Raw genomic sequence first — 17,937 nt, forward strand, 5'->3', positions numbered from 1 at the left:
CAGCTGTTTTCAGAGATACTTCTAGGGACCTGTAAGTTTTCAGTTCTTCCAAGGTGGTGTGTTTTACTTCTTTCCTGGACTGTGCTCTGGTCTATGAGTAACCACAAGCACTCTTTTCTGCCTTGGAACTATGAGGAGGATTCTCTCTCCACTGCCACCACAAGCTGTACCACACCAACGCTCCTCCTCATCCCAGGACTGCCACCCAGGACTGCAACCCAGATCCAAGCACAGGCAAAGCAAGAGAATCCTGCCTTAGCGCCAGCAAAGAGAAATGCCCCCCTGATCAGCCACTCTATCCCCCCTCTGTCTGTGGGCTGAGAGCTTCGGAAGCAGCTGCTGCCCCAGGGCTGCCCCAGGACTGGGGTCAGACTGTGCTCCTCTCTCACCACGGTCCGACAGACCTGCCCTACTGACCTTCTAAGTTGTCTTTGGCTTTTGTGGGTCGAGAAGTCTGGAAACCGCCACAGCTGCCCATGATTCAGTCCCCTGAGGCCTGCTCTTTGTGGGTGCACCCACACTGAACTGTGCTCCTTTCCCAGCCTGCTGCAACAGACTTTTCCAATCAACCATCCAGATTGTCTTGGGCTAGAAATTTGTTTCACTCCTGTCTTTTTGTGGATTCTGCTGCTCTAGAATTTGTTTAGAGCCATTTTTTACAGGTATTTAGAGGAGTCTGGGGGAGAGCTCAAGCAAGTCACTGCTTTTACTCCATCATCTTGGCTACACCCCCCCACCCACCCAAGGCACTTGTTGATGGCTTCACTTACTGGGTGGGGTCTGGGTGGCTTTGAAGGACAGGACAGCATAATGCCAGCCAAGGATTTAAATTTGTTTTTCCTACAGTATCAGAGCCTTAATTTCATCTCAGCAATCCTACTACCTAAATGAAAAGATTCAAGATGACTGCCACTGCCAGAGTTCAAAATGAGCTTAACACATGGTCTAGTAAAGATTCAGAAAAGAATTATAGTCTTTGCACTTTAGCATTAAATGTGAGATAATCTGTCCTACAAAACATCCTACCTGTCTTTCTTGGGGTGGGGGGGTATGTGCAGAACTGTGATTTTATCAGTGTATAAAACTACTTCTGCTGTGCCAGCAATTGTTTTACAACTTCTGGTCTCAAACAGTTAACTGGAGGCAATGAGACATTAAATGACTTACCCATGGTCACATAGTCCACGTGCACGTGGCACTATCAGAACCCATGTCTTATCGAAGGCCACTTCTTTGTCCATTATACTATGTAGATCCATCTCTAGTATCTGTTAGACCTTTCTATACACTCAAGTACTATTATTTCAATTAATTTTGAAGATCTGACTAAAAGCACTCATATTTGAGAAAATATCTTGGGCAGCTAGATGACACAATGGATAGAGCACTGGCCCTGGAGGCAGGAGGACCTCAGTTCAAATTCAGCCTCAGAAACGTGATATTTACTAGCTGTGTGACCTTTACTTAACCCCAACTGCCTCACCAAAAAAAAAAAAATCTTAATCACAGAAGCTTATCTTATGGATTTTCAATGTAATAAATATCAACTGCAAAACCAACTTACACTCAGAGAAACAAATTTTCCTTTTGATTTCACAGGGTCAGCCTGTTATAATCTCCTTACAATCAAGTTCTTATGTTCCCAAAAAGCAAGGTAAAGCAAATTATATCATCAATACTTTGAAATGAATAATTTTGGCACGTAATCTCATTCAACAAATTAATGATATCATATGCTATTAAATTTAGATGAATATTTCCAACTTGAGGTTTCTGGCTTCAAGATAAGTTTCTGATTAATTTTTTAAATAGTGTTGCAAGTTAACACACCAGAATATCCAACAGATTCACTGATTTAAAGGGTTTTAATAGGCCATTTTTAAAAATCTCAAGCAGTGCCATTGTTTTATTTTTAAAAAGTGTTTATTTCTTCTTGTTTTTTGCATGTTTTCAATCTACCTAACCTGACAATCATTTCCCCTCAACAAAAGCATGCTGTACTAACATTCAGAGTCTCCAAAGATTGGAAGTGTTGTTGGAAATACAATAAAGGTAGATGTGAATATAAAGCATGCATTAAATGGGAAGAGCACCATTCCCTTTTTAAGCCCAATTAACTCATATAATTTTTGTTACTGAAAACTCAGCTACTGAATTTAAAACTTACCTCAAAATCCAGTGCTACCTCTTTCTAAAGGAGAGGAATCTTAAACTGGAGCCTGTAAACTTTTTTTTCAAAATATCTGTATAACCATACACTTCAATATAATTCCCTTTGTAATCCTTCGTATTTTATTTGATTCATTTAAAACCATCATTCTGAGTCCACATACTTTACCAGACAGCCAAAGGGGCTCAAGATTCCATGACACAAAAAAGGTTAAGAAACTTTGTTCTACAGGGCTTTCCTGATTCACTCAATTGTTATAGACACCAATTATCACTGGTGGTTTTTTTTCTATAAACATTTGTATTATTTATTTATGCATTTATTTTTCTGTAAACATACTTTATCTATACTAGAGGGCTTTCCTGATTCACTCAATTGTTATAGACACTAATTATCACTGGTGGTTTTTTTTCTATAAACATTTGTATTATTTATTTATGCATCTATTTTTCTGTAAACATACTTTATCCATAGAATGTGAGTTCCTTAGGAACAGGATTATTTCAATTTTGTATTTGTATTGCCAGAGCCTAGCACATTTAACAAGTGTTTTTATTTTAAATGATACAATATATTTATGAACTTACTATTTTCTGCTGCTTGTTTTATTCCATGTTCATCCTCCTGTGAGTCAGGAGAGAGTCCAATAATATCAAACCTAAAAAATAGTATTTAACATTAATAAATATAGAAATATTATTAAGTTTTAGAAGGTCTATACTCATGAAGTATGCTATACCAAACTTATGGTGGGCAACAGCTGACAAAGTAGGGACACGATCTACATCTTAGATACTAAAGATATGTCCAGTAACAATGAGAGAAATACAGATCTTTGGAGCCTGAACGGACCTTAAAAGATCCTCATGGAGTTCAACCACCTTATTTTGCAGATGAGTAAAATGTCCCTAATAGATTAAGTAATTTGTTCAAAGTAATACAGCCAGTTAGTGGCACAGCAACGACTAGACTCCGGAGGCTGTCCAAATCTCTAATTCAAAGTTCTTTAAATCACTCCAAAATAGTCTCTGCTGACTGTCTATCTATCCCAATGAAAGGGACACTCTAGCAACCTCTCTAGTTTCCTGAACAATCTAATCCCACATGTGCTCAATTTGAAAAGTGATAATTATGGGAATTCTATGTTACTTTATTTCCTTTAATGAGGTATTTCATCATTAAAAAAAAACAAATTAACAACATGAATGGGATTTTAAATCCAGAAGTTTTTAACTGAAAAGAAAAAGTAAAATTAACTGATAAGAACATTTTTAGAGGAAAAACTGGAATAATGTAACATTCTCTTCTAGCCAAGCAACACGTCTCACTTTATATTAATAAAAGAGAACCACCAAATTTCTTTCTATTGGTACATCTTTCAAGGAATCTTGTATAACTAACAAACATGAGAAACACTCTGTTAGAGGACAGCTTTTTGTTTGTTTTGTTTTGCTTGTTGGAGGACAGAATTCTGTGTCAACAGATAAAATGCTTTTTATGCAAAAGCCAAATAATATTCAGAACAGGACTTTGTATTCCCTGGACTTTTCATTAAACTGTGAGGCTATAAATAGATGGTCTACTGCAGCATGTCATTAATAAAAGCTTTTTTCTCTTCGTATTTTCAACAAAAATCCCCTGGAAGTATATATGAATTATTCTCCAAAAACAATGGTAGATATAGGATACTATGTCACTAGAAACAAAAGTCTTCAACAAAATAGTAACACTCACTTACGATTAAAAAATTGTAGGCACAAAAATTCATCATCAAAAGAATCTATTTAAAATTTTAAAATAGTATTATTTCTAATATTCAAACACCAAGTTAAACCCAAAAAGATCGTAAGAACGAGAATATCCATTGTGTCCACAATAATTAAACAATAGGACAGAAAAGCTAGCTATACTACGATAGGGATAGAGGTGATTTCACTGGCATAAGGGACACCGAGATGAGAAAACTGCTACTAATCTAAGTACCTCTGCAACTTAAGTTGCTTAAACTCAGGAAAGTGAGTTTAAGTGGTTTGCTAATAAATATAAAGGGCCTAAGTATAAGCAAAGAGAAGTTTAAATCATCCCTATGTGCACGTCATAGTCTTTCTTAAAAAGCCCCAAATTAATGAAAAAATGAGAACCAACAGCTTTGATTATGTAGAAAATTACAAAATTAAGACCAAAAGATTCACTAGTTTTTCTCTTTATTTCAAATAAAACCCAGAAGAAAGAACTAAGAAAAAAATACTCCAATTAATGTCATAAATGTCTGGCTAATTAATCCAGAAAGGGTAGTGGTTCAGTGCATATAGCACAGGATCTGGAATCAATAAGCCTCCCTTCCTGAGTTCAAATCTGGCCTCAGACACTTAGCTGTGTGACCTTGGGCATGTCACTTAACCCTGTTTACCTTAGTTTTCTCATCTGTAAAATGAGCTGGAGAAGGAAATGACAAACCACTCCAGTATCTTTGCCAGGAAAACCACAAATGGGGTCACACAGAGTCAGACATGACTGGAAAAGCAATTCAACAACCATCTACCAGAACATATACAGGATGATAAAAATAAAAATAGAAAACTATTTTTATGGAACTTAAGTATGACCTAAACACTAGAGACAATGACTCTCCTGGCTGATTCCCACCATATATGGAAAAAAGTGATATCATCCAAATTATACCTCATCTTTGTCATGGATGTGTGACATCATCTATGAAATAGTTCCTTCCACTGATAGATCCTTTCATACTGTCCACCCTGTGTGACTCCTGTTCACATCGTCCCGTAAGTTCACAACTTGGAGGAGGTGAGTACCCTCCATGTTGGAGGCCTTTTTCGATTTGTAAGGGCACCTGTGGAACCCTCTGGCTGCCCAGTGGTCATCCCTCTTTCTTGCCATTTGATCAGCCCCTCTTCTCTTCCTATTGTACAATTCCGTGATGGAATTCTTATGTAGAGCTCCCCAATGCTTCTACATCTTGCACACTGCCCAGACCGACACGGATCTGTGCTGCCCTCTGCATTATACTCCTTCTTCAGAGGTAGTTGTAGCCCATGACTCACTGTGCAACAGCAATAGTGGTAGGATGTTATGATTTTTTTTAAATGAGAAGCTTGGAGTCAGCAAAGGAGATCTGCAATCTCCAAAAAGCAATCCACTCCACTCTTCCTCTTTTATTAAATTCTGGGCCTAACTTGTTGCCATCTGCATTATCTGTCCCAGTAATAACAACAACAATAGCGAATATTTATATAGCACTTACTATGTGCTACTATGTGTTAAGCACTTTACAAATATTATCTCGTTTGATCTTCACAATCCCAGGAAGTAAGTGCTGTTATATGCCCATTTTATAGATAAGGAAACTAAGACAAAACAGGTTAAATGACTTGCTCAGGGTAACACAGCTAGTGCTTGAGGCCAAATTTTAACTCAGGTCTTCTGACTCCAGACCCAGCACTTGATCCACTGTGCCACTGAGCTGCTCCAAATGCCCCATCCATCAATATCCCCACACAGACTGATGATGGACAAACTCTGTAACTTGTCCATACATGTTGTAATCTGGCTAACAGACATATTTCATCCACTTGATCTTTCCTCTGTAGATGGTGAGGCTAAATTCCTTTGAGGGAATACAGATCTCTTCCAAGAAGGTTAATTCTGGGACTTTATGGGAATACCACAAATATATCTGAAGGACTCCTCCATCCTCTTTTGAGCTGGATCCTGCCTGATCCTCCCTCACAGTGCTAAATACTTTGACAAGCATACATCTCCTGGTTTTATACCTCACTTGGTGTCTAATTATTAGACAGTTACTTGACAGTATTATTTATGTTATTATCTTCCAGGGACCTTGAATGATTTTAATGTACAGCTGAGACACATTTTATTGCAAAAGTGCCTATAAGGAAGCGTCAAATACCAAAATAAACCCTAAAACACTAAACAATCTACAAAGAGAGATTAGTAGAAAGGTTATATATTTCATAATTATGTGTAGAGGAAAAGTAATAAGCACTAAAACCCTTCCAGTTACACAGGTTTCCAAGTTTGACTTCATACTCTGACTCACACTTATCCAACATATCCAATAGTTGTTTAATCTTAATGTTTCTAAATCTATATATCTCATATCAACACCCTTTATTTCCACTTACATGATCACCGCACAGTTCAGGCCCTAATCGTCTGCAGTCTGGACTAGTACAATAGCCTTACTGTTGGTCTTTGTACCCCAAGTCTCTCCTCACAGCTGCCAAAGTGATTTTCCTAAAGAATCAGTCTAACCATCTCCTCTCTCCAATTCCAACTCCAGTAGCTCCTCCTCTTTGACATTTCACAAGCTGGCCCCAATCTGTCTTCCTAGTCTTATTATATATTATTCTCGTTAATGTACACCGGAATGTAGCCAAACCAGCCTTATACTCCTCCATCTCCATGATTTTGCAACAGTTATCCCCATGCCTGGCATACACACCCTCCTCACTTCTGTCTCTTAAATTCTCAGCAACCATCATCTTCTATGTGAAGTCATCCTTGCTGCTAGTATCTCCTTCCCCCTTTTCCTCTTCAAAAAAAAGTATCTTTATATATGTACATGCTGTCTCTCATTTCCAGACTGTCAGCTCTTTGAGGGCAGGGGTTTTATTATATCTCCAATGCCTAGCACATAGAAGCCATTCAATAAATTGAAGGGTGAAAAGGAAATCATGCAACAAGACCTCCATTAGAGCTAACTCCAATACTCCCCCCACAGGTATTCCTATAACACTCTGTTGTGTATGAGTTTCTTCTGGTCTAAATTCACTTGATCCTTCTCTACTTTGAAGGAGTTATAAGTATAAGATATGTATCAACAAAAGCTCTTTCCTATCTAGTTTCAAGTCTCCATGCTGAGTACTCCAAACTATCATAAAAAATTTCACATACACACACACACACACACACACACACACACACCCCATCTCTCTCTCCCCTCACTCCCCATTTGTTCCGTATGGTCTCAGTAGCATTTAACCCTCAAAAGACACATACATACACAAATGAGCACACTAATCACAAAGCAATCCTACAGAAAACTGGCTTCTTTAAAGCAAGTAGAAAAACAGACAACTAACCAATAATAACTAGTAAGAGAGATTCATCATCTCTCCCTAGAGTCAAAATAGAGACAGGAGATAATATCAGCAGGGGATGAGAGTATAGAACTTACTGTGGTCTCCTATTTGCATAATTCAACAGATATCACACTTTGCCTCACTCTCTTACACTCAGTCTCGATTATTAGTCCTAATAACTTAATAAAATATCATAGCATGATTTTCTTCTCACTCCCTACAGCAATTGAAACTGCTTGGATATGGAGCTTGGGGCTGCGGCAAATGATAGTTCCCTACAATATTTTATTAGTTTCCCTACAATTTTTCTATCTCAGTGGCATTGTAGTGATCAGCAAAAATATCCCAGTACAATGGTGCAGGATTTCATATTATCCCCAAAGTGCCCTTGTTCAATTCTTACATCACATGATGTTTTAGCTCTCCCCACGCCTTGAAGATGAGGGAAGAGGAGACTGCCCTTTCAAACATAGTCACAGCCCCTTTAGTCCTTGAGTCAAGCAAGATGCACTAGGGATTTCTGTCCTGACCTTGAGACTTCTATCTCCAACTGCTTGGTCAAAAGGGATGCTAAGTTTAAAGCTTCTTTCTATACAACAAATCTAACTAAAATCAGAAAAGAGAGATGAGAACAAAAAAACTTTGCAATAAATATTTCAATATGTCTCACATCTGAATATACAAAAAACTACAACAAACATATATATGTGTATATATTACATACACACACACACACACACACACACAAGCCATTTTCCATCAGGCAAGTGGTCAAAGGATACGAGCAATTTTAATTCAAACTCTCAATGACCACTTGAAAAATGTTCAAAATCACTATCAATCAGATGAGTACAAATTAGCCCTTAAGAAATTCACCTCAAAACCATCAGGCTAGCAAAGATGCTAGCTACAAAGGCTGGGCAAACTGTTAGGGGACTATGTAAAGATAAGCATGCCAATCCAGTTCTGGTGAAGCTGTGAATTGGTTGAATACTCTGAAAATCAATTTAGAAGTATGCAAGTTAATTTACTGTACTGTTCTTTTACCAACAAATTCCACTTCTGCAACCCATGGAGGCTACTGATAAGAAAAAGACTCATGCATATAAAAATTAGTATTATTTGTCACAACAAAAAGTAGGAAACAAAATACGTACACAATAATTGGAGAGTGACTAAACAAATTATGACATATAAACATAATGGAATGCTAATACACCATAAGAAATTATTGCTGTAAAGAATTCAGAGAAACATGAGAAGACTTGTAAGAAATTACAGTAAAAAAAGTAGAACCAAAAGAACAATAGTGTCAGGGACAACTACAAAACAAAACAAAAAATTAAAATTGAGAAGCAACAAAGAATGGCCTCTGCAAATGAAATAATGTTAGGACCACAGAGTACACTTTCTTCTTTCCTCATTTCTGTTAACAATTGATAAACTCATTGTGAGGAGGGGGGAGGTGTTAACTCGTAGCAGGTTTTGTTTGGAAGTGCCTGTCATTGTTGAAGATCAAAATGTCCTTCTACCACCTATCCTGCCAAAGTCACAACCTCCAACTGGAAAAGATGAAACCATTACTTTTGCTGCAGTTTGCTACCCACAACTTCCACATTTTTAGAGATATATTCTTCTGACTTGATTCATTCCATATGAATAAAAATAAGATGGTAATCTTGACAGGAAGAGGCAATTCTGGATGCACATTCCACAGAGAGCAAATCTGATTTGCACATCCCCTCCAGTTGGGGAATCATCAGCCACAAAGATGATTCCTTCCAACTTCTGATGACTACAAATTCTCTTTGGTAATATGTGGCCATGGGAGGATTCTTATTTTAACTGTCATGAAACATGAAATACACAAAAAGATAGAAGGATATCTCCTATCTACGTCCACTGGTCTAAGGGGTTTTCTCCTTGTTTTGCTGTGATTACGCTACCTCTTGTCAAGGAAGTATTTTTATTCCTTTAGAAACTTCATTTCTGGTCTCTTATGAATTTTTTCTTCCACTCTGCCAGAGAATTCTTCCTCTTTGATAAGTCAGAACATGTAGAGGTATTCCTTAAGCCCTTTTATATTCTTCCTTTCTAGATAATCTATAAAGCCTTTTTCAATTCTATTGCCATTCCCCAGCAAGATAACCCCCTTGAATTTGAAAAATAAATTAGTGACTACCACTGGCAGAACAGAAACATAAAATATACTGATGGTAGCTGTAATAGTGTTTGGTGGCCTTAGTTCTAGGTTGAGTAGCTTTCGCTTTCCCCAAGTCACCAGAGGAAATACCTGTTCCTAGGTCTGTTCATTCTTTTTTCAGGTCACAGTTGTGTGATCTCAGAAAAATCTACTTTTAAACCTCAACCTCATACCTTCCAAGCTTAACTTGTTAATTATTAACAAGTGGTCAACCATTTCCTCTTTAAATACACTCATACAGAACAACACCTAACACAACCTTCCAACACTATTTCTTACAAGCATTCAATCTATGTAGTAACTTGTAATTAAAGCAATTCTATATGACACTGAACTTACCTATCCTCACCTATTTCTGAAGCTATTTTGACACTGCTTAAAGAGTGAATCTAAAGCATGAAATTTTGCAACTTTTATTAAAAAACTGAAAAATTAAACATGATAACCACTCAAAACAAATCAACCCACCAAACCTTCTGGTAGAACACTCCGTACACATTCTTTTTGCCCAGCCTTGTAATTTTATCCATGGTGTAGGGAGAATTATCAACAATCCCAGATATGCAGCTGATACCACTCTAACGGCAGAAAGTAAAGAGGAATTAAGAAGCCTCTGGATAAGGGTAAAAAGATGAGAGTGTAAAAACTGGCTTGAAGCTTATCATCCAAAAAACTAAGATCTTACCAACCAGCCCCATGACTTCCTGGCAAACAGAAGGAGAAGAAATAGAAGCAGGGTCAGACTTTATATTCTTTGGCTCAAAGATTACTGTGCAGATAGCAACTGCAGCCATGGAATTAAAAGACACTTGGTCGTTGGAAGGAAAGCTATGGCAAATCTAGATAACATACTAAAAAGCAGAAACATCATCATCTTGCTGTATAGGTTCATATAGTCAAAGCTATCTATGGTTTTTCCAGTAGCAATGTATGGCTCTGAGGACTGGACTATAAGGAAAGCTGATAGCAACAGAACTGACACTCTTGAATAGTGGTGCTAAAAAAAACTTTTGAGAATCCCTTGGACAGCATGGAGATCAAATCAGTCAATGCTTAAAGAAATTAATTCAGGATATTCACTAGAAGGTCAAATCCTGAAGCTGAAGGTTAAATACTTTAGCCGCATAATGAGAAGACAGGACTCAAGGAAAAGACCCTGATGGTGGGAAAGACTGAAGGCAAAAGAAGAGGATGGCAGACAATGAGATGAACAGATAGTGTCATGGAAACAATGAACACGAACCTGAACAAAATTTGAGGGACAGTGGAGGACAGAAGGGCCTGGAGTTCACAGGTTCACAAAGAGTTGGAAATGACTAAACAACTGAACTAAACAACAACCAGAAGGGAACGCCTGATGAGGAACTTTGTCTATCAAGGCAAATTGGTATTTTTGTCTGCAATTTAGAGCCTTAGAGTTCCTTTGACGACTGAGAAGTCAAGGGACTTGCCCAGGGTCACACAGCCAGTACATAGGTTGTAAAAGCTGGGATTTGAACTCAAGTCTTCAAGTTCTCTATCCACTATGTCATACTAACTAAATAATAAGCCAAGTTTATTATTAAATAACATACTTACCAAGAAGGCATAGCCATGCTCATATTTAGGGTAACAGGCATAACTGGTCTTTAATGGGGGGGAGAGGAGGGAGGAAGAAGGAAAAAAAAAACCATTAAAACAAGAATTTCAACGTACCAAAGCATGAAATATTATTAATTTCATAAATTACAATTAATTACTTGAGGTCTATCCTGTACAATAAAGAGCCAAAATTATTAATTTACATTTTGCATTTCCCCTGTTACTTCTGAGGCCCTTTTTTCTTTATATCTCTTAAAGACTGGATCTCTACAGCTCTACCAGGTTGGAATGCAAGGAGGCTATTCACAGGCCTGATCCTACTATTGATCAGCACAGGAGCTTGCAACCTGTGGTGGTTCTCCTCTCCTTAGAAAACCTGATCCCCTCCCTTACCAATGATCACCACCACTGGTGCTGAAACTAATTGTGAACACCCAACCAGAGGCCACTGCAGCTCAGAGATTACCAGCCTCTCCCTTCCCAATAGCTGGGACTGCAGGCATAGAGTACCCAGCCTCTTTTTTCAAATAATACTTTTTTAATGAAGTCTATTTGTATATTAGTAGCAATAAAGCACAGTTTTAAAAAAATGAACTTTGTAGAAATCTGGGAAGGTTTGTATGAACTGATAAAGAGTGAAATGAGCAGAAAAAGGAAAACAATTTATTAAATGACAACATTGTACAGATAAAACTCTGATTACTGCAATGAAACAGCTATGATTCCAGGTGACTGATGATAAATTAAACTACCTTCTTTTTGAGAGAGGTGATGAATTCAAGGTGACAAATGAGATATTTTGGGGGCATGGATGATGGGTGAATTTGTTTTGCCTGAGTAGGCTTATTTTTACAAGAGTTTGTTTGCTGTTGTTTTAAATGAAGGTAGGAGAGAAACTAAATATTTAATTGAAAAATAAAATGAAAAAAAAATGAACCAGAAAAATTTCACTTGTGAATAATAGTATCAATATCTGTTAGCATGGAATAAGAAAACATTAATTCTAAAAAGTACAGAAAAGTTCTTCAATACAACAGGAAATCAACTTATTGTAACCATTACTGAACAAAAAGATTCTAGACCCATTCATGGCACAGTATGTGATTACAAAAGAGGTAAGATTCTAAGGATACAATACTAAGATCACTACAATGCAAAGTTCATAGCACATTTTTAGTGTTTAATAAATTTTTTTTTCATTTGTTCATTTAACCACGCTGTGCAAACCACCTCAATGGATCTAAATCAGGTCTTCACAGGTGTTGCTCTATGACAGGCCCGTACAACTTGTGGCCCAGCAGCATGCCAAAGGATTTCCTCTACATACAAAAGATGTTTTCCTCTACATTTTTTGCAAGCTGCCAGAAATCCTTTGGCAAGGGCTGTAAGTGGGTACACAGGCTGCAAATTGTGTAGGCCTGCTCTATGGCAAGGGTTCTTAACCTAGACCCCTAAGGATAGATTTCAGGGGATCTACTACATATGCGATCTCACGAACTTTATTTTATGCATTTAAAAATGTTATTCTTAAGTCATAAGTTTCATCAGACTGTCAAAGAGGTCCATGACACAAGATTAAGACTCTTGGTTTTAAAGTATACTTACTTGTACCAAAAAGGCTCAAAACTGCATAAGCACTATCACTGAATATTATTAATAAAATGTCTTGTAAAGGGGAAGGGGTTTTTGTGAGTAAAACTGAAATGTGAGAGAATATTTATTTTTAGATATCTCTAAGAACTAAAATTACTATGGAAACCAATGTGTGAACAAAGCATCCTTCATTCAACAAATATTTTTCAAATATACACAAAATATAGTAAAAGTTGATTAATGCCATCTCAATAAATTCTAAATCTGAGATAATTCAGATGAAAGATGAGCTGAATTTATAAACAGCTTGCCTAACAAAACAAAAATGTAAATAATTATAAGGGAATGTTTAATATAACTGAGAATAAATTTTCAAGCAGCTTACAAGGATATGCTAGCTGCAAATCATTCTTCTTTATTTTCTACAAGTCCTCTCTAAGGACTTCTACTAAGACTAAGCATCAATGTGTTAACAACCCTTATAATCACTATATACACTTCAATGAAATAAAAATCATAAAAATTAATAAGAGCATAGATGGAGAACTGGATTACTTCAACTGCCTCCTCTCATTCTATAGAAGAGGAAGCCAAGACTTAGGTGAAGTAACTGTTTAGGTCAGAAGGGTAGTAAATGACAGAGATAAAACTTGAATCCAGGTCCTCAGTCTCTAAACCTGGTGCTCTTTCTACTACACTATGCTACCTCTCTGGATTTGGAAGTTCAAATTTGCCTTCCTTCTAAACAGTCAAATAATAGGTTTTCTGTACACTTCAAATCTCATTACAGTGAAACACTAAGGGACTGTACAAATCCTCTGATTGTATTACTTTAAATATGTAGGTGAGCTTGACAGTAATCTTTTTAAGATACTTTGTTGTAAGAAAACTGACTTGTAAATCAAGACAAGACAAATTGTGGATATCTCTGAATTTCTGCATATTCATTCCTTAAATGCCAATGGGAGGCAAAGATAAGAAGATAATTCATACATGGTCCCTCCTGTCTTCAGGAAACTCACAATCTAGAAGACTGTAATGAACTCTTTCAGGCTGTGAGCCCAAGTGGTTATTGCTTCTTGATTTTTTAACATAATTTTCCAATCTAATTATGGTTTTTCCACTTCCTATTAAGAAAGCAGTAAGATTTCAGCTTTCAAAAACACTCCCTTGTACAATAACAGAACTATATAAGGATTCAAGTAAGGTATTATAGTGTTGTGTTTAATATCCTTAAAAGAGAACTAAAATATTGCCTTCAAAATACATTTTGAAAAACTAGCACTTTTATCACAGCTCAACCTATGGTTGAGCAAGATGAATTTATAAAGTCTCAGGGTTAAGGATAAATAATGTGCTACAAGTTTTCTTTTTCTTTTTTTTCCTGGTCAAACCATTCCAACCTTTCCTAGGCTTATGAAAAAAAAAAAGTTTAAGTAAAAATACTTACGCATGTGGACAAATATATTTGATATGTGAACTTCTGATACCTGCAAAAGCTTCCGCCCATCCATGCCTGATGAAGAAAATTTTAAATTATGTGAATAATACCATATGATAAACAATGTTTTATGTTAAATGTCAAGTTGGTAATAGAACAATATTTTTAAAAGCTGTCTTAAGAACAAATGTTTACTCTTTAAAAAAAAAACTTTCAAAAATCAAACAAAAAAAGCCACTTTCAGCTTTGACAAGTTAACTACCATAAGAATTATAGATATAAAGATCTTTTTGTTCCAGACTTATAACTGTATTGTTACGTGGAATTCCCACAGAGGAAATTCCCTCTACCAGTGCAGTTCACCAACTGGAGTGATGTTTCTAGTTGCTTGGGGCATCAAGAGGTGAAATGACTTGCTCACAGTCACAGATCAACGTATCAGTCAGGGAAGACCGTTGAACTCTTAGACCCTATATTACACTGCCTGTCAATATAAGGATTACACACTATCAGGTTTGTTTGTTTGTTTTTCATAGCACTATAAGCAGATTACAGCATCCAAAACATCATCATTATATTCTAATGTTTACATGTTTATAGCTTTACTATTTTCTAAAATATATTCACATAGATTCAATTCAACTATATTCAAACAAAAACTTATGTGTGAAACACTGTGCTAGGCATTAGGAATACAAAGATAAAAACTAACAACTGTCTCCAAGGAGTTTACATTTAAGCAAGGAAATACATGTACATAGAGAAGAATAATGCAAGGTAACTTTAGGAAAAGTAAGGTAACTTTAGCATTAGAAGGAGGGAGAGATATGGTAGGCTTCATGAAATTAGTGGCATAGAAGAATCTGAAAAGGAAAATGCCAAGAAAGTATTTTCCAAGCACAGAAGACAATCCTGTGCAAATGCATGGAGATAAGTGAGTCAATGCTGTCTTGGGAAATAGTTATTACAGTTTGGCTAGGAGGTAGAGTTCATAAAAATGAGTAATATGAAAGAAGATTAGAAAGGTAGGCTGGAACCAAATTGTGAAGAGCCTGGCATAAGAGCTAATATTCAAAACTAGAGGCAGGTGGAGGCAACTGAAGATTGCAGGAGGGGTACACTTTCTTATTCGATTCTCAGTCACCTAGTATGGTAGATAAAAAAATATTACTAATCTCATTTTAAAAATGAGAAAAATGAGGCTTAACGAGTTTAACTTGTAAAAGTCAGAGAGAAACAATAAATCTAATGCTTTCTCACTCTAAATGTTTCTCCTCATGTGATCTCCTGTATCAAGAGAAAATGAGTACAATTCACTTTACATTCTATTTTCATAATTCATTCAGAAAATAAGAATTGAACCCTCCTTTGTTTCTAAAGGAATATTCCTTACTCCTTACCTATCCTGGAGAAACTGTGTATTTAAAGTAGTAATTCTTAACCTGAGGGATACATGGATAAATTTCAGGGGGTCCAAGAACTTGAAAGGGAAAAAAAAATCTTTATTTTAACAAAATTCTCTCTGGAATTTAGCATTTCCTTCAATTATGAATTTTTTTTTTAAATTATTCTAGGATAGAGCACTGGTCCTGAAGTCAGGAGGACCTGAGTTCAAATCCGGCCTCAGACCAAACACTTGACACTTGCTAGCTGTGTGACCCTGAGCAAGTCACTTAACCCCAATTGCCTTAAAAAAAAAATTATTCTAATTAGAGATCTATAGATTTTACCAGACTGTCAAAGGGATTCATGGAACAAAAAAGGCTAAGAAAACCCGTTTTTTAAAGGGTAAAAAAACTCTTGGCTATCTAGATGAACTCATCATTCTCTGACAACTCTGAATGGCTGACATTTAACTGTACTAGGAAAAAAAGTTTTTTAAATGACATATAAAATTGTAAGCCTTTTCACAGCCTGGTCTTTGATTTTTTTGGATACTAAGTCTGAAAGACAACTCAGAACTTAAGGAAAACTACGAGAGTTGTCCTGATTGTATTTGAAAGGTTGTCATGTGGGAAAGGAATGAAGCTTGAGCTCTACTTGTCCCCAGAAAGAATAAGGAGAAGTTGCAAATATTCAGGTTTGATGGCAAGAAAAAGTTCCTAACTATTATTCAAGGTCATTAGAAAGTTGAATGGGCTGTCCTGGGAGATCAGTTTCTCCTCACAGTAGGCCTCCTAGCAAAGGTGAATAGGTGCTATGCAGATGAGCTGCACAAAGGATCCTTTTCCAATTATGGGTTGAACTGCACAAACATTAAGCTCTGTTTTATTCTGAAATTCTGTGATTTGTCTATTCCACTGAGGACTCCCCAAAGTTTTTGCCTTTCTTTCTATCCCCATAGCTCAGCATAATCTCTGACATATTCCAGGCACTTAATATGTTGGTTGACATGGTTTCGTTCTCTGAATTATGATACAGTCATCAATTTTACAGAATATACTATATAAAAATTTGTAGGAACCAATAAAAGTATCAAATATACTGTAAGTACATCATGGTCAAACTTCTGGTCTATAAGTAAATCTGAATAGCACTTTAAAAATTCCTTAAAAGTCTCATTAAAATCACCATACAATGTACACAACAGGTATTTCATTAACACCTGTTGACTAAATGAACAAAAAAAAACAGCAAAAATATCTTTCCTCAAAAGCTGAAGCTATATTTAGGCAAAGCTAGATCCTGAACTCCTGTTTCCAAGAAGAAAAGCCATTCTCCACTAATCTATTTTCTAACTGCCAGGATACACAACACTCCAAGTCACTGAGGCTAACAAACTGATGTTCCTCTTGGCATACTGTGTAAAGTCATGGTCCAAATTCATTCTTTTGCTTACAGTCAGGATCTCAAGGTTATCTTGGAGCTTCACCATTTAAAAAAATACAGACTTCCTAAAGTCATCCCTTATCCTTTCAACATCATTTAATACATTACATTTACTTCAGACTCATCTTTCACCTTAGTAGATACTCATCTCTTCTCAATCTCCTATATATATATCTATATATACACACATACTTACCCATCCACAAACTAAATATCTGCTTTACTGTCACCATCTTTAGTTATCACTGATGATAATAAAATCATTAGATTCACCTTTTAGCTAGTTCCTGAGAAACGCAGTTCATTTCAAAGTGAAATTATTAGTGATTTTCTTAATGTGTTAAATAGACTCAATAATATTTGTAAAGCACTTTACAAACCTTTAATCCCAAAGGGAGAATTAAAAGAAAAAAAGAAAACAAAAGAACTCAAAATCAGGTGGGTAGCAATCAATGGGGAAATGGCTGAATAAATCATGGTATATGGCCCCGATTAATAAATAGTCACAAGGATATTTAATGGCAGTTTTCAGAGGGAAAAATTTAACCTATCAATAGCCATAGTGTTCCCAATTACTAGTAACTAAAGAAATGCAGATTAAAGCAGTTCAGAAGTTTGACTTTACCAACCAGAATGACAAAGTTGGCAAAAAAAAGAAAAGAAAAGAAAAAATGTTGGAGGCACTGTGAAAAACAGGTATATCAATGCACTGTTGGAGCTATTAATTGGTATTGTAATCCTTGGAAAACAATTTGAAACTTTGCCCAAAAAGTTGCTCAATTGTGCAGATCCTTTAACCCAGTGATAACACTACTAGACCAATACTGAAATTTCCCCCCCAAAAAAAAATTTAAAAGGATGTAAAAAAAAATTATAGCAGCTCTCTTTGTGGTGGCAAAGAACTTGAAATTTAAGAGGGTGCCAAACTACTGGGGAATGGCGGAACAAAACATGAATAAAAGGATACAACTATTTCATGAGAAACAATAAAAAG

At 36.3% G+C, this 17,937-nt stretch overlaps 1 protein-coding gene across 1 annotated transcript in view; it reads right to left on the minus strand.

The window, feature by feature from the left end:
• The window catches only part of LOC114054279 (acyl-protein thioesterase 1), a 42,318-nt gene that overhangs the window by 15,827 nt on the left and 8,554 nt on the right, over positions 1–17,937 (minus strand). Inside the window, exons 3-5 of the mRNA XM_027877472.1 lie at positions 14,124–14,189; positions 11,078–11,125; positions 2,758–2,828 (exon numbers count right to left, since the gene is read on the minus strand). Of these exons, the coding sequence (XP_027733273.1) occupies positions 2,758–2,828; positions 11,078–11,125; positions 14,124–14,189 (185 nt within the window). The remainder of the gene's footprint in view (positions 1–2,757; positions 2,829–11,077; positions 11,126–14,123; positions 14,190–17,937) is intronic.

This window comes from Vombatus ursinus, unplaced genomic scaffold, assembly GCF_900497805.2.
Source record: "Vombatus ursinus unplaced genomic scaffold, bare-nosed wombat genome assembly UNPS02014812.1, whole genome shotgun sequence".
NCBI lineage: Eukaryota > Metazoa > Chordata > Mammalia > Diprotodontia > Vombatidae > Vombatus > Vombatus ursinus.